The sequence below is a fragment of the Arachis hypogaea genome, chromosome 2 (assembly GCF_003086295.3).
Source record: "Arachis hypogaea cultivar Tifrunner chromosome 2, arahy.Tifrunner.gnm2.J5K5, whole genome shotgun sequence".
NCBI lineage: Eukaryota > Viridiplantae > Streptophyta > Magnoliopsida > Fabales > Fabaceae > Arachis > Arachis hypogaea.
This window is the reverse complement of record NC_092037.1, coordinates 101,041,796-101,064,149: the sequence shown is the minus strand read 5'-3', so window position 1 is coordinate 101,064,149 and position 22,354 is coordinate 101,041,796. Positions and strand designations below refer to the sequence as shown.

The 22,354-nt window shown below is 32.9% G+C and overlaps 5 protein-coding genes across 12 annotated transcripts; 2 read left to right on the top strand and 3 right to left on the bottom strand.

The window, feature by feature from the left end:
• Positions 1–942: 942 nt before the first annotated feature.
• LOC112757833 (uncharacterized) lies at positions 943–6,126 on the bottom strand. The gene is made up of 7 exons (XM_025806387.3): positions 4,697–6,126; positions 2,738–2,788; positions 2,547–2,654; positions 1,862–1,957; positions 1,597–1,695; positions 1,456–1,515; positions 943–1,369 (listed from the first exon to the last, which is right to left on the bottom strand). Exons 1-7 carry the CDS (start codon positions 5,735–5,737, stop codon positions 1,304–1,306), a joined length of 1,521 nt encoding a protein of 506 aa, XP_025662172.1. The 5' UTR covers positions 5,738–6,126; the 3' UTR covers positions 943–1,303.
• LOC112757841 (probable caffeine synthase MTL2) lies at positions 6,051–8,620 on the top strand. 2 transcript variants are annotated; one of them, XM_025806394.3, is made up of 5 exons: positions 6,051–6,185; positions 6,505–6,616; positions 7,111–7,524; positions 7,637–7,894; positions 8,039–8,620. In XM_025806394.3, exons 2-5 carry the CDS (start codon positions 6,539–6,541, stop codon positions 8,393–8,395), a joined length of 1,107 nt encoding a protein of 368 aa, XP_025662179.1. In that variant the 5' UTR covers positions 6,051–6,185; positions 6,505–6,538; the 3' UTR covers positions 8,396–8,620. The 2 variants fall into 2 exon arrangements, with proteins under 2 accessions (XP_025662179.1, XP_025662182.1); XM_025806397.3 differs by having other exon boundaries at positions 6,166–6,391.
• A 120-nt stretch (positions 8,621–8,740) lies between these two features.
• Positions 8,741–11,978, bottom strand: LOC112757854 (protein LEAD-SENSITIVE 1-like). Its single transcript, XM_025806407.3, has 3 exons — positions 10,664–11,978; positions 10,416–10,489; positions 8,741–9,623 (listed from the first exon to the last, which is right to left on the bottom strand). Exons 1-3 carry the CDS (start codon positions 10,681–10,683, stop codon positions 8,905–8,907), a joined length of 813 nt encoding a protein of 270 aa, XP_025662192.1. The 5' UTR covers positions 10,684–11,978; the 3' UTR covers positions 8,741–8,904.
• Positions 11,979–12,179: 201 nt separating this feature from the next.
• Positions 12,180–17,400, top strand: LOC112757793 (digalactosyldiacylglycerol synthase 1, chloroplastic-like). Of its 6 annotated transcripts, none has more exons than XR_003179432.3 (9): positions 12,180–12,704; positions 13,244–13,276; positions 13,494–13,581; positions 13,744–14,228; positions 14,316–14,582; positions 14,727–15,076; positions 15,267–15,905; positions 16,122–16,167; positions 16,944–17,400. XR_003179432.3 is itself a non-coding variant. In XM_025806351.3 (7 exons), exons 1-7 carry the CDS (start codon positions 12,180–12,182, stop codon positions 15,802–15,804), a joined length of 2,286 nt encoding a protein of 761 aa, XP_025662136.1. In that variant the 3' UTR covers positions 15,805–17,400. The 6 variants fall into 6 exon arrangements, 1 of the variants encoding a protein (XP_025662136.1); XR_003179431.3 differs by having other exon boundaries at positions 16,794–17,400; XR_003179433.3 differs by lacking the exon at positions 16,122–16,167.
• Positions 16,372–18,504, bottom strand: LOC112757824 (protein LEAD-SENSITIVE 1-like). Of its 2 annotated transcripts, XM_072206499.1 has the most exons (3): positions 17,922–18,434; positions 17,703–17,776; positions 16,372–17,269 (listed from the first exon to the last, which is right to left on the bottom strand). In XM_072206499.1, exons 1-3 carry the CDS (start codon positions 17,939–17,941, stop codon positions 16,983–16,985), a joined length of 381 nt encoding a protein of 126 aa, XP_072062600.1. In that variant the 5' UTR covers positions 17,942–18,434; the 3' UTR covers positions 16,372–16,982. The 2 variants fall into 2 exon arrangements, 1 of the variants encoding a protein (XP_072062600.1); XR_011867330.1 differs by lacking the exon at positions 17,703–17,776 and having other exon boundaries at positions 17,922–18,504.
• Between the last annotated feature and the right edge of the window lie 3,850 nt (positions 18,505–22,354).

Below are 22,354 nucleotides of genomic sequence, written 5' to 3'. Positions count from 1 at the left end.
TCGCTCATTGGTAAGTCTTATCTTGTTTGATTCATGGTAAATATGAAGATAAAATAAAAATATTTACTAAAATATTTTTATTTTATTAAAAAAATTAAAGTCTTAATTTCAGTCTCTTGTATCTTTATTTTTTAGAGATATTGAATGGATTAAAATTTTGTATTTCAAGACTGAAATTTTAGTTTCGATCTTTAACTACTAAACACAATATTGAGTCCTAATCTTTCAATTCGAAAAATTTATGGAAGCAAACACTACCTCATGGAACTAAATCCGACAACAAATTAAAGACACGTACAAACAGCAAGAAGTTATATTAAAAGAAGCAATTCGATTCTATAGAAACATAAGTAAAGCTTTGTATAGCTTAGAGAACCAGATGGAATCATGGAAATGGAAATGAGCTTCTATCTTTGAATTTTAACTATGAATGAATCTAACAAGTATAGATATTCTAATGAATTATCGTGCTTGCATTGTCACTATAGACACATACAAATCTCCATGCCTAATACATTATTGTCATGCCTTTCTATCTTATATGGTGTCAGTAACTCAGAATCTCATTATCGTATTTATAATGGTATATGAGATTCATACAATAAGTATATGGTCCTTTGAGTGGAGAATAAGTAGAATTTTAATTTTAACTTTTTATATAAATAGAATACAAAAGGTTAAATTACTCTTTTAGTTCATATAGTTTCCCCTTATAAAGTTCTTGGTTCAGCACTCAATGACATAGTTTCAGAGGTACATATACACATACGTGGAAAATTCTATAATCTTTTCTGTTACATGTTTTGTTAAGAAACCATAAGCTTATGAAGTATTGTAGGGTTTGATTGAAAAAACAAAATTGGATTCAATGAATATGCCAAGATATGGTGGTACACCAGATGCATTGATACAAGTGAATAAGTGATTGAGTCAGAAGGGTCGTTTACTCTTCTAAAGCTTGAAGCTATCATTAACCCTTGGGATGAGGGTTTGAACAAGAACAATGGCAATGATAATGCAGATATGAGTGTTGATTTCATAGCCAAACATGTAAGGGCCACTATATTGCATTACCGTTCCATTTGCCTTTATGAAAACACGATAAAAATACATGCAAAATTTCGAAGATAATGCTGCCAAGAACTTGGTGGGAAGAAATACAAAGAAACAAGGAATGGAGGAAACTGGCCTCCAATTCATGTCAAGTGATTTAAGAAACACCTAACACATGAAAAAGTGGATATTAGAGGATTCAATGCAATACATCCCCACCAGCAATGAACTCAGCACAATACAATCCCCATTACAATAGATACTTTTCAACCACAGTCCGGCCGAACTTCTCTTGTACATCTCTCGGTGTTTCAATCTGAGAAAAGCAACAAATTCATATCAAATACAATGACAGAATAACCATTTTGAATGATTGATTTGAATCATCAGCAAGATACTAACCGCATTAAGGGCTTTGAAGACAGCCTTAACTGTATTATGCGGATTTCTGGAACCGATGACCTATCAAGCGCAACTAAAATTAGAGCAAGGACTATATTTACAGGAATACGCTTTTATTGATTGTATTCAAATGTCAGTTACCTTTGACTTGACATTCTTAAAACCAGCTAAATGCAGAATGGTTTGAACTATTCTACCAGCTTTCATGCCAGTTGTGGTGGAAGCAGGCCAAAGGTACACCTAAAGCATAAACACATGGAGTAATCTCAACTATTAACAAGGATAAGCAAAACACTTGCAATTCTATCCACAAAAACAAAGCCCCTTTACAATTTCATTATAGAAGCTAAAATTAATCAGAGTGATAAATGTGGGAAGTGCTACTAGAAGGAAATGGATTACATACCTTCGTCTTTTTATATGATGTTTGTACAGCATGTGCTATCGTGTGTTCCTCGTGTCGCTCCACAGAATGCAAATTCTGAAAGCATTTCTCATATGCCTGATTGTGGAAAAATCAATGATTAATTCAATACTCTGTCAAAACAATAACTTATTAAACATAAATCACTCAAGGTCTACTTTCACTTAGAAAAAATATAGGTACTCTTATTAAAGGCTTATAAACACATATTTAGTTCTTCTAATCCTCTAATGAAAAGATCAATGTTATACAGATTATTATGCGTGTGTATGTATCTTATAAATCTATAATGCAACCAGCACTTTGTGTTCAACTCTCTTCAACTGACTCAAACAAAAGTATACAGTAAAATGAGATCCAAATTTAATTTGAGATTAGAATAAAGCATATTGGATAAACAGTTTTCAAAGTAAAATTTAACAATACAAAATATTTGGATACTTTTATAATAATTAAGAATGATCTGTTAGTTGAATTTACAAGAAAGCATGTTCATATTAGCAAGATCTTTGTGTACTGAGTAAAACATGTTTTAGGTTTATTTGAAATCCTAAAGCAACTGATGGTGGAACAAAAGCCACCAATCCCAACTCTCACCGTCTCAAGAACAGATTAACTGCCAAAGAAAACTTAAACAGAACTTGAAAGGCAAAATAAGAGTCAATACCTTCTGAAGGGCAACTGGAATTGCAGGGCCTTTGGCTTTGGCAAATCCGACAACACCATTGTAGTTGCCACAAGCTAACATAGCAGTGTACTTAACAACTTGTCCTCCCTACACCATGAAATAACTAAACACATAGGGAAAAAAATAAAAAAGAGTGGAAACCATGGAAGGAAGTAAAATCTGCGGAGTACCTTAGTGACTTTACACGTTCTATTCACATCTATCAATTTCACATCAAAACCCTGGTAACACATATAAACAAAATCTAAAGTTAGATCTATTGATAGCACAAATATGACAGCGGACAAAATAACTAAATTTACAAACTCAAATTAACAAGGAACACAATGAAAGTGCACAATGTAAAGATCAATAAGAACTCTCTCTATGAAATAAAAAAGAAATGCAATATCTTAAAAGAAGATCAAGATATTAACATGTATTGTATACATATAACAATTTTCATAGAAAAAAAAATCAACATAGGTATTTGTATATATAAAGATGGATGTGAAGCAAGAAATACAGGATACCTAAATAAGGGGTCATTTTGGCACTTAGCACAGAAAAATCATTCTTCAAAAATGGTATACCCATGAGTATCTCTGCATGGGAAATTCAGGCAAGGGATAACAATAGACCTAAATTCTCGAGGAAACAGAAAAGTATATAAAATGCCATTATTTCACGAAAGCATATGCCAGCAATCTATATGATATCTGCTTATTAGAGTCAATAATTAAAATGTCAAGAATCACCAAAGCTAAAAACCAACTTAGAGGGTTAACCAAAAATATCGATCTTGTAGTCACACAGAATGTGCCCCACCTACTCAAATAAACTTTGTGATCACAAAAATTACTCTAAAATAGAAAACCAGTTCACTTTTTAAGGATTTTCATTTGGAAGTGTGTTTTTTATGGATTCAAGATTCAGCAATTTTTTTTCTCCCTTCTTTTTTTTTTTAAATTATAAATGATGTCACTTGATCAAACAAAAAGATCTTATTCAATTCGACTTGTCTGAAATTTCAGTTTATTCTCCAATCAAATTCACTGCAGAAGGTAACGATTCTAAATTCGAACAAACATACCAAAGATCAACTAGCTGATATATATATATATACACTTGTCCAGATAAAGAATTTAACAGTAAAGTGCCTCATAAAACTTCTGAGACAATATATAGAGAAAAACTTTTCTTCCTATGCGGAGAATATAAATGAGAGGCAGTGATATAATTTTTGCATTGTGTTAAAAGATTGAGCATAAAATAAGGTAAACAATAGTATGGTCCAAAATCGCAGAAGCTACTCAGATAAACTTTTGAGAACTCAAAATTACTGAAAAATAGAAAACCAGTTAAGGATGTTCATTTGAAAGTGTGTTTTTTACGGATTCAAGATTCAGGGTTCTTTTTCCTCCCTTCTTTATTATTTTTTTTTAAATTATAAATGATGTCACTTGATCAAACTGAATTACTGAAAAGATCTTATTCAATTGGGCTTGTATGAAATTTCAGTTTACTCTCCAATCAAATAAACATAACAAAGGTCAATTAACTTATATATATACACACACTTGTTCAGACAAAGAATTTAACAGCGAAATGCGTTACAAAACCTCTGAGACAATATATGGAGAAAAACTTTTCTTCCAATGAGAAGAATATAAATGAGAGGCAGCGATAAAATTTGTGCACTTTGCTTAATAGTGGAGCATAAAATAAGGTAAGCATAGTATGGTCCAAAATAACAGCAGAAGCTAAATCCTTAAGGTAATGTTCTGCAGAGAAAACTTTTCTTTTAGGCAGCATATACTAGATTCAAAAAATATCCATAGGTACTCTAGCAAGAAAACTTACTAGCATTTTCAGTACATAAAATTCTCATAGAAAAAATGAAGCGAACAATTAACTGTAACAAAATCCTTCATATTGAAAGCAAACACACAGAGACAGAGCCGATTAAACTGCAGCACTAATGGTTTTTAATTCTCATACCTAAGAAAATTACTTTCTGAATGGTGCACTCATTAATTAACAATTGTGAGTAAAATAATTGATAAAGTGAAGCCAATGAGCATGAATTAAAAGACCACATCCACAGGCTATAAAGTGAACAAAATTAGGCATGTATGAGATGTGAATACCTTCCTGTAAAGAGGTTTTCTCTTCTTCTCGGTCAACTCATTCCTCTCCTCAGCGAGATCCCTAATCTCTTCCTCCAAAAGCTTACCCTTCCTCCCAAACGTGTACTCAAGTTCACCAAGTTTCTCCTCGAGTTTCCTATCAATGGCATCGAGCTTCGCCAGCAGTATGTTGTCTTTCTCCTTCATGTCATCAAACTCCTCCTCATCATCATCATCATCAACATCTTTAGCATCCTCATCGGCTGCTGCATCAGCATTCTCTCCCTGCGTAATCCGATTCTCCTTCTCGAATCCCGCATTCTGCAACGCATCCACATTAGGCCCAAGCTGCTCGTGCTGAATAACTCCGTAATTCGCAGGGTTTTCGGGATCATAAGCCTCCTTCCACTGCACCAACCTCATTGCCCTGTTCAGCTTGTTCTGCAGAAGAAATTTCTGCTTCTGATCAGTCTCCACCTTGAGACGATTCATGAGCTCTCCGATTACCCTGTACTCCGGACGCAACTTAAAATGCTTCTCCTCAAACTTATCAATCCTACTCATGAGTCTAAAAGCTTCGTCGAAAGTCTCGGCCTCGACGAAACTGTTAAGCAAGTCTTTGTGCCTGTTGAACTTCTTCTCGAAGTCATTGAAGCGGTTCTGGATTGCCTCGGGGGTGAACCTCTCGTCGTCTTCGTCGGTGTCGGAATCAGAAGGCTCCTCGTAGAGGTTGAGATTGGATTCCTTATCCTTGACTCTCGCTTTCTCGAGCTTCTCAATGAGGGGACCCACGCCCATGTAGTCCTCTTCGCATTCGGCGTCGATGTCGGCGGTGTCCAATCCGGCCCTAATTCGCTGATCTCTCTCCCGGAGCCTCTCGTTCTCCACTTCGGCGAGGAGGTCCTGCACTATTTTCGACGATGCTGACGTGGACGATTCAGCAGAATATCGACGCTTTGGGAGAGTGAAGGGCGGTTTCGCTGGGTTTCTGACGAGATTGGTGACGTACCTGCGTCTGAGGATCTGTGAGACCACATTTCTGCCAAATTGAATGTACCTCATTAGGGAGTAGGAACAGGAACGAGCTCCACGGTCAAGGTGACGGCGGCGGGATGCTGATAACGCCGGTGACGGTAGGGTTGGGAGTTTGGGACTGTTTTGAACTTTTGATATCAATATTTTTTGGTATTGTTTCTTATACCCATTCTGAAAGCCCAATTTCCAAAACACCAAAAAGGAAAGCCCAAATAAAATTGGGCCCAATATGAGTCCAACCGAAAGTTACACAACCGCCACCACCTTCACTCTTCAGCTACAGCTTAGCTAGTTTTGGGATGTTTTGAAACTAGAATAGACGAAAAATCACGCTTCTTATGTTTGACTATTGACTAGATGTAATTAGATATCCATATTCAATTCATATAAATGATATAAATATAATCATAGTATTTGGGTCGGCATTCTATAATTACTACTTTTATTAATATAGAAAGGTTATCAGTTATCACAGGTATGATTGTATGTTATTGATACATTAATTAATGTTCCATTTTTTTAAGCGTTAGGATAAATATTTACAAACGATGAAATTGGACAACAAATTTATCTAATGAGCTTATTTTCTTTTAATGCATCTTGAAAGATACACAAATTTATAGCATTTTGCAGCTTTATATATGATCTTAGAACTTAGAAGAGAATCATCATCGTCACAGGGTATGCTAAACAACAAACGGGAATCTTTTACTCCTTTGATAACTTTTTTTATATATTAACTAACTATAATTATTATTATTATTATTATTATCATCATTTCTATGTTTCCTTAGGTTTTTGAATCTTTGATTATCTTTGCTGTGATCAATGGCAACAAGAAGCAAGTTCATTCACACTAAGGGTGGAGTTGGAGAAACAAGCTATGCTAACAACTCATCACTTCAGGTTCTCCATACTACTTCTCTCTTCCTCTCTCATATTGCTTGCACACTTGATCATCAACTGTTTTTCTTTTTCCTGAAAGTAAAAGCAGCTAAACATGGATCATGTTATTTCATAATAAGAGTTTCTTGTGATTCATTTTAACAAGTATGAAAATTGGAGAATTTGTGGGAGAATTGTATGACATAGAGAGAAATTGAAAGAAGAGAGAACATAAGAGATGGGAGTTGACTTTTCATTCAGTTATCCACATTTGATTTCTACTAATCTAGCTATTTTGAACCAATCCATGTTACACTATTCATCCTATTTTATGTTGAAATTTTTCGTTTAATTAGAAGTATTATCGGCAACAAGGATGGAAATCTAAACCTTATAATTACATAAAAGTTCTGATATCTTATCCTGAAATCATTCATATCTAAAAAGCTTTTTCCTTAGTCTTGCACAACATTATTAATCTTGGATTACATTGGTTTATAACTTATTCCTTGTAGAGTAATCTAATGTCCAAAGTGAAACCTATGCTGGAAGAAAGTATAAGGAGCCTCTATAGCAGCTCTCTACCAAGTTGTCTAAAAGTGGCAGATTTAGGATGTTCTTCAGGTCCCAATGCACTCAAATTAGTATCTGGTATCATCGATATTGTAGATTCTATAAGCTGCAACCTTGATAATCATGATCATGAACCACTTGCATTCCAATTTTTCCTGAATGATCAATTTCGGAACGATTTCAACAACATATTTGAGTCACTACCTCAATTCTATGAGAGGCTAATGGAAGAAAAGGGAGAGAGACTCGGTTCGTGTTTGGTGAATGCAACACCAGGGAGCTTTTATGGGAGACTCTTCCCTAACAATTCCATTCACTTATTTCATTCCTCTGCCAGTCTGCATTGGCTCTCTCAGGTTAGGCCAACTTCAATGATCTTCAATTTATAATAGGATTTTGCTAACGAGTGCACGATAGCAAAATCCATTATGTACTGATAGTGTAAAACATTTCTTCGTTCTATTCCAGACCCCGAGGAGATTGGCTAAGGGAACTGGATTGGTTAATAAGGGAAACATTTACATAACAAGAACAAGCCCACCAGAGGTGTACCAAGCATATCTTGATCAGTTTCAACATGATTTCAGTGCATTTCTAAGATCTCGTGCAAAGGAATTAGTGCAGGGTGGTGGTATGTTTCTGATGTTTCTTGGCAGAGATCAAAATTCTGAAATGATATCCCCTTATGAAGTTCTTGGTTCAGCACTCAATGACATGGTTTCAGAGGTACATATACACATACATGGAAAATTCTATAATCTTTTCTGTTATATGTTTTGTTAAGAAACAATAAGCTTATGAAGTATGTTACCTATTTTTACCTATTTTTTCATATCTATATCTTTCTATATCTAATGTATTGTATTGTAGGGTTTGATTGAAGAGGCAAAATTGGATTCAATGAACATGCCAAGATATGGTGGTACACCAGATGAAGTGATACAAGTGATTGAGTCAGAAGGGTCGTTTACTCTTCAAAAGCTTGAAGCTATCAACAACCCTTGGGATGGGGGTTTGAACAATAACAATGGCAATGATAATGCAGATATGAGTGCTGATTTCATAGCCAAACATGTAAGGGCCACTTGTGAACCAATGTTAAATGCAGAGTTTGGTGAAGGAATAATTGATGAATTATTCCTTAGATATAGAAAGAGGATTGTGATGAAGTTGGAAGAAGAAAAGTTAGAGTATACTATGTTGGTCATGTTCATGACTAAGAAGTGACAAATTGTTGAGCAATGGAGCCGCTAAGTATTGTAATAAACTGCACAAGAAATTTAAGTTCTTGATGTCTAAAATGTCCAACAGGATTGTAAAGTTCATTCATGATGAGTCAATCAACTCAGTACTGTTGATGATAAATATCCTAATAAGTTATGCTTGTTTGAGTTGTGATTATTTGAAACAATTCAGATATTTCCAATGATTAAATTCACATTTTCATCTCAATGACCACTTTAACTAGAAATTAGATCTCAGTTGAACTCGCACATAATTGAAAATATCCAAGCAAAGATTCATAACTCAAGTAACAAAAAGCAAAAAGTATCCAAAAACAAGAAACAGATGTACAAACAAAAGTATAACTTCATGTAGTTCCATCACTATAGAGTCTTTCAATCAAATTTGTATTTGCTTAACACACCAAGATGGAAATGAAAAATGGACATGAGAATCATTTTTTGAAGCTTAACAGAAAATATTTTAACAAAGACAACAACAAGCACTTATAATCAATGACTAAGAACTTGAGGCTGAGAAGAAGATTGAGGAGGTGCAAGAGCCACAGGGACTTGTGGTTCAACAACCTGAAGCAACCCAGTGGCCAACCTTCTAGTCAAGTCTTCCACTTGCAACTTAACCACATCTCTCCTCATTCCGATGTCAGCAGCATATCTACTCGCACAGTACACTCCGATGGCTGTCGCTGCCATTCCGTAAACATTGGTAGTTACCAGCCGAAGTGGCGTGGAAAGAACGGCAGCAAGAGGTCCGCCTATGATGGAAACTGCCTGGCCACTCTGTCCCATAGTTCCTTGTTCGACAACTAGCAGGCCGGTTTTGCAGTAGATGGCAAAGTCTTCACAATTGTTCTTGAAAACATTGTAGCAGCCAAATCCATTTTCAAGCAGAAACTTTGCTCGATGGACGACAATGTCATAGTCATCAGAGACTGCAAGAGTACATGTTCCACCGCGGGCTTTTGCAAGAAAGAGGGCAGGGGTGACAGCGTACTCGAACCGATACAGGACGCCACCGGATAAGAAGCAGTTCAGGCAAGAGACAACCACCCCATGCCCCTCTTGGGGTGCTGTGCCTGTGCATGTTGGGCAGGCTTCTCGAGATCTAGCCGGTCCTGAACTAACAAGGAGAAGATCGAGCACGGTGCCAGTTCCTACTTCTTGCCCGCGTCTAGTGAAGTGAATGACTTTGTCATCGCCAACAAAAATTCCTGTTGTTCAGACAGAATGAAAAATCGTCACAACACGAGATTATCTACCATATGACTCTAATGAAAGCGAGAGACTGAACAATGCCAAAGTCTGCAACCACAAAGTATACTTCAAATAAGGAGGCCCTTCAAAACACCATGTCTAATGCATTATTCATTTACTTGGACCACATTATACGATTACGTGCTATATGGCTCACAGTTGTGTCTCACTTAACCACTATACAATTGACTTAGGACATGTTCAATAGCACAAAAATGTAGGAGTATGATCTTGAATCCAATGTAACTAAAAATCTCTGCTCTACTAGTAACCTTGGCTCCATCTTAATCTAAACTTTTCATTAATTGTCCCATGGTTTTTAATGTTTCATAATTTTAACAGCAAAAGGACTAGTTTCTCCATTATATAATGTCATTATATCCACCAAAACTGTCACTTAATCCACAGAAAATATGCTATAAACTTAAATAAGACTACAAAGAGGACAAAATTATTTGTGGTTCAAGGCTACCCCGAAATTGAAATCACCAAAACCAGCCAAGTTACTCTTAATTAAAACCCTAAACTACCATCCGTACAATTGACAAAATGCTTATTATCCATTGCTTCTTTTCACCAAAAACTTAATAATTACTAAGTACTAACTATATCTCTACTCCATTCACTAATTTTTCTTCTTTACACTATTGAATCAAAACCTTAACAAGCTAATATAATCAAAATAATAAAAACAAAACCAAAACCTAAAAATAATTAAAAAAAAAAAGAGTAAGAGAGAACAGAGAAACCGTGATGAGCATAAATATAAGCAGTCCTCCATGAATAGATGTGATCTCCCGGTTTCAAGCTCTCTCTACTCACTCTGCACAATCCACCATTTCCATTATTCAAAAAAAATTTTTGGGTGTTCATAAATCATAACATAAACAAAACAACAATACTCCAAATCAAAATCCGACCAAGAATTCAATAACACACCATAAACATAACAAGTTAGGAAAAATTCAAACTTTTTAAGAATTTAACAAGATTTTACCTGTTGGACAGCAACCCCATATCTTAATGTTTGTTTTTCTTCTTCTCCTTTTGCAACAAGAACAGGAACAACCTCTGAATTCGATTCCCCTCTCTCTCTAACGCAGTTAAAGGGAGAAGAACAGGAAACTGTTGGAGATGAAATGACGATGGTGCCCTTCCGAGGGAGCTTCGCCGTTAAGGAAAGAGAGAGAAGGAGAAGTTGACGGTGCAAGGGAAAATGAATGATAAAATGATGGACACGTGGCACCTGACGTGATGATGCTTGTGCTTGTTGGAACTTGAACGCGTAATAATAAACTAATAATGAAATGAAAGCACAAAACCCAAGACGATAAGAGAAAAGAAGAAACTAAGTTGCAATTTTCAGATCTTTTGGGTGTCAAGTTGCAATTTGTGAATATGTTATATTACACGTTAATCTACACGTAAAGTAATAACGACCCTAACGAATCTAACCCCCCATTCTTTGTGGGCTAAGGTACTTTGGGCTTCAGATATTTTTCGCTAGATACCCCCTAAAATAAACAATCTATTAACCAAGTTGGGTTGATTTAGTAATTAGTTCACTAGTCCGTTGAAATAAAAGTTGGGAGTTTGAATCTCGCTTTGTGTATGCAGCAATTCATTGGCCAACAATAAACCCTTAAATAGAATTCAGTACCACAACAGATTAGTTCTTAACCTATCAAATTGGGAGATATTGTGAAAAACCCAAAAATAAACGACCTATTCGAGGATAACAAATTTTTAAATAAAATTTTAATTTATAATAAATTATTTTTTAATTTATTAGATTAATAGATATTGTAAAAAATTAAAAAAATATTGTTATTTGATAAACCTAATTGATCAAATAATTAATTATATTTTATTTAAATAAATATCAGAATTGCTGAACAATAATTTTTAAAAAAAATAGTATTATATATCACTTTCATAGTTTATACACAGAACATTATAAAAAAATTTGATTCAAATATCATTTTGCTTAATTAAACGACCAAATTATGGGACTTTTCCCAATAATCACAATTAATAATTTTACTAATTTAGTTTGGATACAAAAATTAAAATAATAAAGTAATATTTTAGTAATAGCCGCTTTTAAATTAAGATAGTGAGATTAATAAATAATAAAAGATATAAATTTAAAAATAATTAAAATATTGTTTTATTATGTTATCAATTTTCACATCTTAAATTTTTTTATTTAGTTTTAATATATTTTTTAACAAACGAGACAATTATTTTGCATACAGCATGAATATTGGACTCAGTGTCCAATTCCAGGTCATGCATAGTCCAACCAACAACCCATTTTCGTTGGACCCAAACACCAAAAAGCTTTCTCTTACCAAAGCAAAAAAAAAAAAAAAACCCACGTGGTGAAAAGAGAAATAAACACGTGCGCCAAAAAAGCGTGTTCCCTCCACAAAGGAACGAGTCGCAACTCCCAAACACATTGGAAGAAGAAGAAGAACCCTCAATCTCCATTGGTTTCTTCTCCTTCCTCCATGGCAACACCACCACAACCCTCCGCCATGGCCACCCACCCTAAAACCCCAACCACCACTACCACTACCACCACCACTTCCTCCGCCAATGCCTTCTCTCTCCTCTCCAACGCATGGCGCCACGACATTCAGCTCATGCGCGACCGTGCCACCTCATTCCGAAACCTCGCCATTTCCTTCGACCCTCCTCCTCCCCCGCAGAACCCGGCGGACATGGACTTCGTTAGGAACCTCCGCCTTAGGCTGCCGGCGACGTCGGAGGGGAGTGGTGCGAGGAGGATCCAGAAATGGCGATTACCGCCGCCGACAGCGACGGCGATGTGTAGTTCAAGGATTCGGATGGGTTTGGTGAATATAAAGGATGCGATTGTGGCGGAGGTTGAGGATACCGATGGAATTTGGGGGTTTGAAGGGGACAATTCGAAGAGGGAAGAAAAAGATTGGGAACCGATCCAGAAGCTGAAAACGAAGTTCAAGGAGTTCGAGAAGAACAACGAGTTCGTTGAAAAATTTAAATCAAGTTTGGTATGCTTCTTTCCTTTTCTTTCTTTCTTTCTTTCTTCTTTTTTTGTTTTTATTTTGCAATGAAAAAATCTTCTTTTTTTTCCTCGCATATTTGAACAAAATTTTAAAGCAATAAGAATTCCAGAAAGGAAAAAAAAAACTGTTTTTAGTTTCTGTAGAAGATGGAAAATTTTCAGCTACTATGACCATGCACTCTTTTGATGCTATATAGTATCATCTTAAGTGTTTTCTTAACTTAAAGTTTCACTCGCAATGACGCAATCATATATTCTCATGAGTTAAAATTTATACAAAATCCTGGGAGTATTAAATAGATAGGAGTGAAACTTCGAATTCGATGAATTTTGTTTGATATTGTTACTTTTTTGTAGTTCATAATACTTTCAATTTTCATGTTTTTATTCTTGATATATGTTTCCGGGATTGTAAAAGACCTCACTTGATGAATTTATATATTAGATGTTGTTTAATATTATCATCACTATTTAGTTGTCTGAAAAAGAACTCGTTTTAAGAATGTTTATGTTTTGTACTTGCAGAAATTAATATACAAGGAGCCTGAAGAGTCAAAGGTCAGTTGTTTTCTTTCCATCATGTGAATATGCCTCATCAAATGCACTTTGTTTAAAAGTGTGTTATAGTTAGTTAATTGGTTTTTACTTGTATGACAAGGTCCATTTAAATGTGTCAGTAGCTGTGTTGCGGACCAATTCTTGTATGCTCTGCATATGTGGTTTTGATTTGAATGAGGAACTGTGGTTAATATTTTTCACGCGACGTCTGTTTCAGGAAGTTCCCCCATTGGATGTGCCTGAACTTTTGGCCTATTTTGTGAAACAGTCTAGTCCTTTTTTGGATCAACTTGGAGTCCGCAGAGGTACGTACTTCCGGAGGCTTCGTTGCAGTGATTTTCTACTTCACTTATTTTCGCTTGAAGTTTATGTTTCTGCTGTGTTAGTTAGCAAAATTTGTCAATAGTCTTAGATTTCTAGTTTGTTGGTCAAGTTCACTTTATTTGTTTTTCCAAATGTGATGACAGATTTTCGCGATAAGATAGTGGAAAGCTTGTATAGTAAAAGTAAGAACCAGCTTGTTCTGCGGTCCCTTTCAAGTGGAGAATCCTCGATTATTGGGAATGGAAATGTAAACGATGAATTGGATTTACGAATAGCAAGTGTTCTTCAGAGTACAGGCCACCGATATAATGGTGAACCATGGACAGATCATACAAAGCATGATCCATCCGAGAATAAGAGGCATCTGGCCATAGTCACAACTACTAGTCTTCCTTGGATGACGGGAACATCGGTAAATCCACTATTTCGAGCTGCATACCTATCAAAATCTGCAAATCAGAAAATAACTCTGATGGTTCCATGGCTTTGCACATCAGATCAACAACTAGTTTATCCTGACAATATCACCTTCAGTTTGCCAGAACAACAGGAAGTTTATATACATAATTGGCTTGAGGAAAGGATTGGTTTCAAGGCAGACTTTAAAATTTGCTTTTATCCTGGGAAGGTAGCTATTTTTGGAGATTATTTGCATTCTACAGGTTTTCATGTCAAATTGCATTTAGTTTTCACACTTTGTCCTTCTTGTGCATAGTTTTCAAAAGAAAGACGAAGTATAATACCTGCTGGTGATACTTCTCAATTTATACCATCCAGGGATGCCGACATTGCCATCTTGGAAGAACCAGAACATTTGAATTGGTATCATCATGGCAGGCGTTGGACAGATAAATTCAACCATGTTGTTGGTGTTGTCCACACAAATTACTTGGAATACATCAAGAGGGAGAAAAATGGTCCCCTCCAAGCATTCTTAGTGAAGCACATAAATAACTTGGTTACGAGAGCACACTGCCACAAGGTATGATATTTATCGAAGCCTACATTTACCTGCAACACAAGTAGCAATGTGGTGGTGCTTTTTCTTGATTAATTTTCAAGGAGTTATATTATCATAAATATTGAAGAGACAAAATGAACTAAGTTATGTTTTATTTCTTTTCAGGTTCTTCGTCTCTCAGCTGCCACTCAGGATTTACCAAGGTCTGTAATTTGCAATGTTCACGGGGTGAATCCTAAGTTCTTGAAAATTGGAGAAAAGATTGCTGCAGATAAGGAGCTCGGGCAGAAAGCCTTCACAAAAGGAGCATATTTCTTGGGAAAGATGGTATGGGCAAAGGGGTACAAGGAATTGATAGATTTATTAGCAAAGCATAAGAGTGATCTTGATGGCTTCAAGTTGGATGTATTTGGTAATGGAGAGGATGCCAACGAAGTTCAGAGTATGGCTAAAAGATTTGATTTGAATATCAACTTTCAGAAGGGAAGAGACCATGCAGATGATTCGCTTCATGGGTAAGAATAATTTGTTATCTGAGCCACAATTTAGATTATGATATATATATTTCCTCTTTTTCATGAATGTATTTTGTACATCACAGATGAATTGTATTCCTAGTTCATGTGTTTAATGCCAGATGCTAATACTGAACTTGATTTTGTAAATCTGGTTCCTCCGAGACATTATTTATCTACTTTCGTGAAGGTATAAAGTCTTCATAAATCCAAGCATCAGTGACGTGCTCTGCACCGCTACAGCCGAGGCACTTGCCATGGGAAAATTTGTAGTTTGTGCTGATCATCCATCAAATGAGTTCTTCAGGACTTTCCCCAACTGCTTGACTTACAAGACATCCGAAGACTTTGTAGCAAAAGTAAAAGAAGCATTAGAAAATGAGCCTCAACTTCTTTCCCCAGAGCAAAGATATCAACTTTCTTGGGACGCTGCTACTCAAAGATTTCTGGAATATTCTGAGCTTGACAGAGTTCTGAATACGCAAGATGACACTGCGAACTCGAAAACACATAACGGACAAAAGCGCATTGCTAAGTCAGTTTCAATGCCTAATCTGACAGAGATGGTAGACGGAGGAATAGCATTCGCTCACTACTGTTTCAACGGCAGTGAATTCTTGCGACTATGTACCGGAGCTTTACCTGGAACACGAAACTATGACAAGCAGCAGGCTCAAGACCTTCATCTCTTGCCCCCGCAAGTACAAAATCCAATCTATGGCTGGTGAATATAGATTGATTAATTCAGATCAGTGGAGCAAATTTCTTAAACTAACCATACAACGATCACCACTCTGAAGACAAAGACCATCATTTCATGCCCCCACAGGTAAATTATTTCACTAATGGCATGTAATGAATCTGAAGGTTTAGTTTCTCCTTTGGATTATTGTTTTTGGTTGCAACTATAGGGCCTTACCAAGATTAGTCCAATTTTTGTTAGTGATATATAGTTTTACGAAATATTAATTAAATAAAACGTATATGACTTGTTTTTGTTAAAATTACACATGAGAAGATTTATTCTCTTCTTGATGTCTACTAGTGCTGATACATGTGGCAATAGCTGGTGATTCCCTACACCTTCCAAGGTAACGGTTTCTTAAGCAGTTTTTAGCTCTTCAGTTACACACTTCAGGATTCTTATATAATAAGTATAAAGTACCTCTCTGAAATTTAAGGGGTTAAGTGTAATATCATCTTAAGTTAAAGCATCGTTACCATAATAATCATACTGATCATTTGCCAATAAGTTGTTCAAATTCATATATTTTATTCACATCCTAATATGAAAGTTAAGGAGAAAAAAGTTGCATAGAATTTAGAAAGCATTAACATGTGATAATTGAAAGTTGCATGGAAATCTTAATTGTGCAAATCCATGCTTCTCTCATTAACATGTGCAAACAACAAAGTACAGTACAGGTACAAGCAACAACAAGAAGTTATGCAAATCCATAGTTTGATCTTGCTTATTCTTGCTCATACCCCATATGATAATTAATAATTTGAAAAGAGAAACCCTTTTGCTATACTCATTTTACATAGAAACTCTTATGCGAACTATATCATCAGCACAGTATTCTACAGAGTATTGTACATATAACAAGAACACTTAACATAACACTTGATTATTGTGCAACAATCACTGGGATTGGTGTTGAGAAACCATTTTTTGCAATGTTTCTGCCAACTCTTCTGGTTCTAATTTCGGCAGGTTCCTTAGTCCAATGTCAGTTTTAAATATCCTTAAACTGGCAGGAAGAATAGCATTTATTTGGCCACTTTGTCCAACTTCTCCATATTCAACATCTACCCTCCCTGTTTTGCAATACACATCAAAGTTTTCACAATTGTTCTTGAAAAGATTGTAGCTGGGGAAGCCTTTTTCGAGCAGATACTTTGCTCAACGGACAACGATTTCATCTTCATCTGAGGCTGCGAGAGTACACATTCCGGCACGGAGTCTGACGAAAAAGTAAACCTGGGAGACGCCATACTCATACCGACATACATCACCGCCGGCTAGGAAGCAGTCGAGGCAAGACGAAACCACCCCATTCGCCTTGTGTGGATCCTTACATGTTGACCTTTGACATCTATGAATCGAGTTTGCAGATGATGAAATAGTTCTTATTGATGATTGTCCATTTACAGTGAAATGAATTACTGTTTCTTCACCAATGTAAATGCCTATTCAGTTAGTCACACAATGAAAGATTCAGTTGAGACTTGAGACATAAACAATGATCTATACATGAATGTATCTAACTACAACATATTAAAAGTTTAATTAGAGTTCATTTTTTTTTTTGTTCAATAAACAATTATTTTTTTTTCAATTACATTTTTATTTTAGATTTTGAATCCTAAACTTTAAATCCTAGCTATAAACTCTAAATTCTTTGAAAATAGAGGTTAAAAGAATAATTTTACAATAAAAAAAATTAATTAATATTAACTAGTTAAAAGTTGGTTTTATATACTTATTTTAATTTAAAATGTACCGGAAAATAAGAAATAGAGATAAATGGAATAAAATTTCACTATATATATTGGCCCAAAATTTCATTTATTACATCCTAAATAATTATAAAGAGAGAAATTGAGAGAAAATAAAAAGAACCATGATGAGCATATAAATATGCAGTTCTCCAAGTGTAGATGTGATCCCCTGGCTTCAGGCTCTCTCTGGTCTCTCTATGAACCATCCGTTATTTCAATTAATCAATTTTTATTTTTTCTTAATCAGAAAAAGAACAACAAAAATTTAACTCAATAACATCCTGAACATTAAATGAAAAAAAAATCAATAAGCAAAGATGAAAGTTTAATAAGAACTTACTTGCTAGATTGCTGCCCCATATATATTCTTATGCTTCTCCTCCCTTAACACAATAGCCTTTGAATTACTCTCATATACACACAAACTCACCTACATAGCTCTCACACTTTCACAACTATAAGCAATACATAAATAAATAATCAAGAGTAGATATGTTATATTGCTTCACCTTCTTATTGTTAAACTATCCTTTATTATCAATAAATAAGTAGAGTAAATTGCAAAAGGATAAGACTTTAAGACTAGCAACACCATGAGTCAATTTTTTTTTTAATTTGTAATATAAGTACTATATTTTTTTAATGTGGTTGCTATTATGTGAAAAAATAAAGGTAAAAATAAAAATGTTTAATAAAATTTAAAATGTGAAAATAACAAATATATGTTGCACTGAAAATATTTATTTAAATTTTAAAACAACAATATTGTGAATTAGAGAGAGTATTAATATTCCATAATACTAAGAGTAGAGAATATACTTTTGAAATTTCTCATATATATTATCCAAGAAATATTTGCTTCTACTCTCAAAAGCATTTATGTATTAATTGCACAACTAACATCTAGCCAACCAATAAATCCCAACACCCAACTTTACAATCTCCTTAAATGGATGTTTGCATCTGATCCCCACCATTTTGACTTTGAGAAATTGAAGTGCCAATTAAGTCATATAAATTTTTTATTTTACATTAGGATAAAATTTGAACCTCGAACCTTGTGTATATTATCACAATCTCTTGTAAAGGGTGAAGGAGAAAGGAAAAAATTAAAGAAAAATGAATAGAAAACTCAAAGTTGTGTGATATACACTCTTTTTTTGGCAAACACTTGTGTGATATTATTTTTATTTAAAAAATATTTGTGAAACTAATTTGATGCTTGAAAAATAAAACTCATCTGAGTCAAAATAATATATATTATAAACTTTTTTTTTTGTTTACATATATATTATAAACTTATAAAGTAACAAAATGGTAACAGCTTACAATGTTTTGGTCTGTCTATGTGAATCAGACAAAGCCCAAATTAATATGACTGATATAAAAATGTCAATATGACCAAAAAAAAAAAGAGGATAGAATGAAAGTGAATAATGAAAAATCCTAATGAGTTTCACTTCTTGAGGTTCCTTTAAATGAATGGGAGTAGATTTTCTCCACCGAAAAGATTAATTTCGAAACGAAATATTAAAAAAGAAAATAAGTAAATTAATTACTTTTTTTAAAACTCATAATTACAAAATATCTTATGAAATACATGGAAAATATTTTGAATTTGTTAAAGGTTAAATTATTCTGTCAGTTTCTATAATTTTACCAAAATTCTAAATTTATAATTAAGTGCCTATAATTTAAAAATTTTCAATTGAGTTTTTATATTATTTTAAATTTTATAATTAGATTTTTATCGTACAAAAAAATTAAAGTTAACAGAATATTTTTTTTAAATTGAAGATATCACATCTAAGAATTAAACTCCTAACTTTGAACATCTTCTCATTTTTTTAATATTCTATTAATTTTAATTTAACAAGAACTTAATATTATAAAATTTAAAACTGTATAAAAATTCAATTAAAAAATTTTAATTATAAAAATTTAATTACAAATTTAGTAAAACTATCAATTGATAAATAAAGGTTAAATTATGATTTTTCATTCCCATCACCTCAAATTGTAATTTTGAACTTGACATCCCTTTATTACAGACGACATAGGTATCAATATTATTATTTTATTTTTACTGATGGCTATAAATCGTCAGTAATATTTATTGAAATTTACAACGAGACTTTTACTTAACTTTTCAGTCGTAAAAAATATTGTTGGTGAAATTCGCATTCTCATAGTCTATTACATAACTTCTAATTTATTGGAAATTATTAAACCATCATTTTTTTTCCTAGAAACAAAATTTGTTATGTATATTTTTTTTAAGTTTGTTATATTTATCTTTTTCTAACAAAATCATCTAAAAAATTTAGTTATTTTAATTATATTAAACTTCATAATCAATTTAGTATAAATAGGTAGTATTATTCTCTATATCAAATATAATAAAAATTCTTCATCTTTTTTTTCATGATTTTATTAGAAATGAAAATCTTTCTTTTCCCATATCTCTTTCAAACTTCTCTATCAGAGCAATATACCTTATAAAAGTTTTTGTCATGAAAAGAATGAGATTAAGTGACAATGTAACAAAGTTTAATTTCATATATTAATAGTTATTTAAAAAATTTAAATAAAAAAGTTAAATTTATTATTATCTCAAAAATTATATAAATACAAACATGTGATAAAAGAATAATGAAAATGTAACACTCAATATACATCAATTAAATCCATATAAATTTGTTAAATTTTTAACCTTTAATTTTTTTATAAAAAAAAAAGGTGAATTGGGCAATGATGGTGTAAATGGGTTTTGAACAAATCATATCAATCTTGTGAAGAAGACATGTAGGATACCACTGCCCTAATATGTATGTGGGAATCTCATCATTGATCAACACAGAAACGATAATATAGGACCCATATCCCCCTATCCTCAATTATTGTTTTCAATTTTTCATCTACTTCATTCATGGCCCTACCACTTTCAACTTTGTCTTCTGTTTTTTTGGTATACATATCCTTATTTTATATTGCTTCTATACCAAACTCTTCCATTCTTGAAGTGATAGACAGATAAATCTTATAAGGCCAGGTTTTAATTGTGGAGATATTGAATTTCTAATTTTATTTTACATTATTATATATATTATTTTAGCTATTGATGTGATTTTTCTATTATTATTTTGTTTATGATTTGAACTTGAGTCTATTACAATCATTACATCCCTTTGTAATCTTAATTAATATGATTACATAGTTGTTAGGGTTTAACATCCATATATTGTTCTTATACCGTTTGAATATGATTGTTTTTGAAAAGAAAATAAATATGATTTAATTTTGATTCATTGGTAGTACATAGAGTTTTATATAATTATTTAATTATATTTATAAATTTAAATAATATTTTTAAATTAAAAATTAAAAATTTAATTTTTTTTATAATATGACAATACATAATTATAAATATATATAGGGATGGAGCCTCGTACATTTTAAGGGGACAATAGCTCTCTCAATTTAAAATATTTTATGTATATAATCTTTTAATTTTTACATTAGTCCTTTCTATTTTTTTTCTCTTTCTAAAATTATAATTTTTATATTACCCTCTCTAAAAAATTATTCTAGCTTCGCTCTTATGTATATATAACAATAATATTAGCTGTGCATTAAAATTAACTATTAAAATTAATTATTAGTATAAAATATAATTAGAATATAAATATATATTAAAAAAATTAAATAATATGTATTTATATAAAAATATATAATAATTAATTTTAATAATATTCTTTTATATGCACAAAGGAAAATAAAGAGTATATATATATATATATATATATATATATATATATATATATATACTTGTTATTGGCACAAGTATCTAATAATAATCTGATTTGATATATTAGTTCCCTTTCAAGTTTATAATTGTGAAAGATCAGATATACATACATGACTTTTAGAAAGCTTTATGAACTAATTGATTTGGATATCAATTATTATAGTGTGTATATATAGTAGCATGAATAATAATGAATATCAACATACAACTGATAAGGAGAAAGAAAAAGAGAACCTCATAGAATGATGTACGAGAAAATCTTCATAAATTGCTGGAAAACGACACACTATCCATTCATAAACAAAAAGAAATTGCAAATACACATGCTGATCTATCTTGATAGTGAGATAATAATAAGAAAATAATATAAAACTAATAATAAATTAAATTACTTAGAACTTGCTTGGAGCTGTCTATGCTTTCCTAGGCACTAACCCTCAAAACCTTAGTTTATAATTATTATATGTTATTATTCTAGTTAAAAGGAAATATACTACAAACACACAAATAAAATACACAACACAAAAAAAAAAACAACAGATTACATAGTTTTAATTTTAAATATTTATTAATTATTACTTGGTGGCGATTCTCAAACAAAGTTAATTAATGAAGGTGGAAATTTATGTGCAGTCGATTTTACGTGAAGTTGATAGTTGAGAGCTGTTAAATGAAAATTTAATCAAATCGGTCAAATTATCTAACTGCTCTTAATTATCAACTTCACGTAAAGTTGACTACGCCTGAGCTTTTACCATTAATGAGAATCAATGTGATTAAAAATTATCATAAGCCTTTTTTTCATTAATTATTAATAATGCAAGGTTCTGATTTCCATATATCCAATTATTATATGATGATGTTACTTAAGTATCTTTCATGGTAATAATGAAGTATGTATGTATCTTTCATGGATACTCTATAATTTATTATAGTGAACTTAAAAGTTATTATTATATTAATGT

Excerpts from the sequence above, each read along its gene's own strand:
- LOC112757793 (XM_025806351.3), top strand. The coding sequence starts at position 12,180 with ATGGCAACACCACCACAACCCTCCGCCATGGCCACCCACCCTAAAACC. Across the intron at positions 13,277-13,493 it reads AGGAGCCTGAAGAGTCAAAG|GAAGTTCCCCCATTGGATGT; the intron begins GTCAGTTGTTTT and ends CGTCTGTTTCAG. Across the intron at positions 15,077-15,266 it reads GCAGATGATTCGCTTCATGG|GTATAAAGTCTTCATAAATC; the intron begins GTAAGAATAATT and ends ACTTTCGTGAAG.
- LOC112757824 (XM_072206499.1), bottom strand. The coding sequence starts at position 17,941 with ATGGGGCAGCAATCTAGCAA. Across the intron at positions 17,777-17,921 it reads ATGGGGCAGCAATCTAGCAA|AGAGACCAGAGAGAGCCTGA; the intron begins GTAAGTTCTTAT and ends GATGGTTCATAG. Across the intron at positions 17,270-17,702 it reads ATATTTATATGCTCATCATG|GCATTTACATTGGTGAAGAA; the intron begins GTTCTTTTTATT and ends CTAACTGAATAG.
- LOC112757833 (XM_025806387.3), bottom strand. The coding sequence starts at position 5,737 with ATGAGGTACATTCAATTTGGCAGAAATGTGGTCTCACAGATCCTCAGA. Across the intron at positions 2,789-4,696 it reads GAAAACCTCTTTACAGGAAG|GGTTTTGATGTGAAATTGAT; the intron begins GTATTCACATCT and ends ATGTGTTACCAG. Across the intron at positions 1,370-1,455 it reads TCTTCAAAGCCCTTAATGCG|ATTGAAACACCGAGAGATGT; the intron begins GTTAGTATCTTG and ends TGCTTTTCTCAG.
- LOC112757841 (XM_025806394.3), top strand. The coding sequence starts at position 6,539 with ATGGCAACAAGAAGCAAGTTCATTCACACTAAGGGTGGAGTTGGAGAA. Across the intron at positions 6,617-7,110 it reads CTAACAACTCATCACTTCAG|AGTAATCTAATGTCCAAAGT; the intron begins GTTCTCCATACT and ends TATTCCTTGTAG. Across the intron at positions 7,525-7,636 it reads GTCTGCATTGGCTCTCTCAG|ACCCCGAGGAGATTGGCTAA; the intron begins GTTAGGCCAACT and ends GTTCTATTCCAG.
- LOC112757854 (XM_025806407.3), bottom strand. The coding sequence starts at position 10,683 with ATGGGGTTGCTGTCCAACAG. Across the intron at positions 10,490-10,663 it reads ATGGGGTTGCTGTCCAACAG|AGTGAGTAGAGAGAGCTTGA; the intron begins GTAAAATCTTGT and ends TGGATTGTGCAG. Across the intron at positions 9,624-10,415 it reads TTATATTTATGCTCATCACG|GAATTTTTGTTGGCGATGAC; the intron begins GTTTCTCTGTTC and ends TCTGAACAACAG.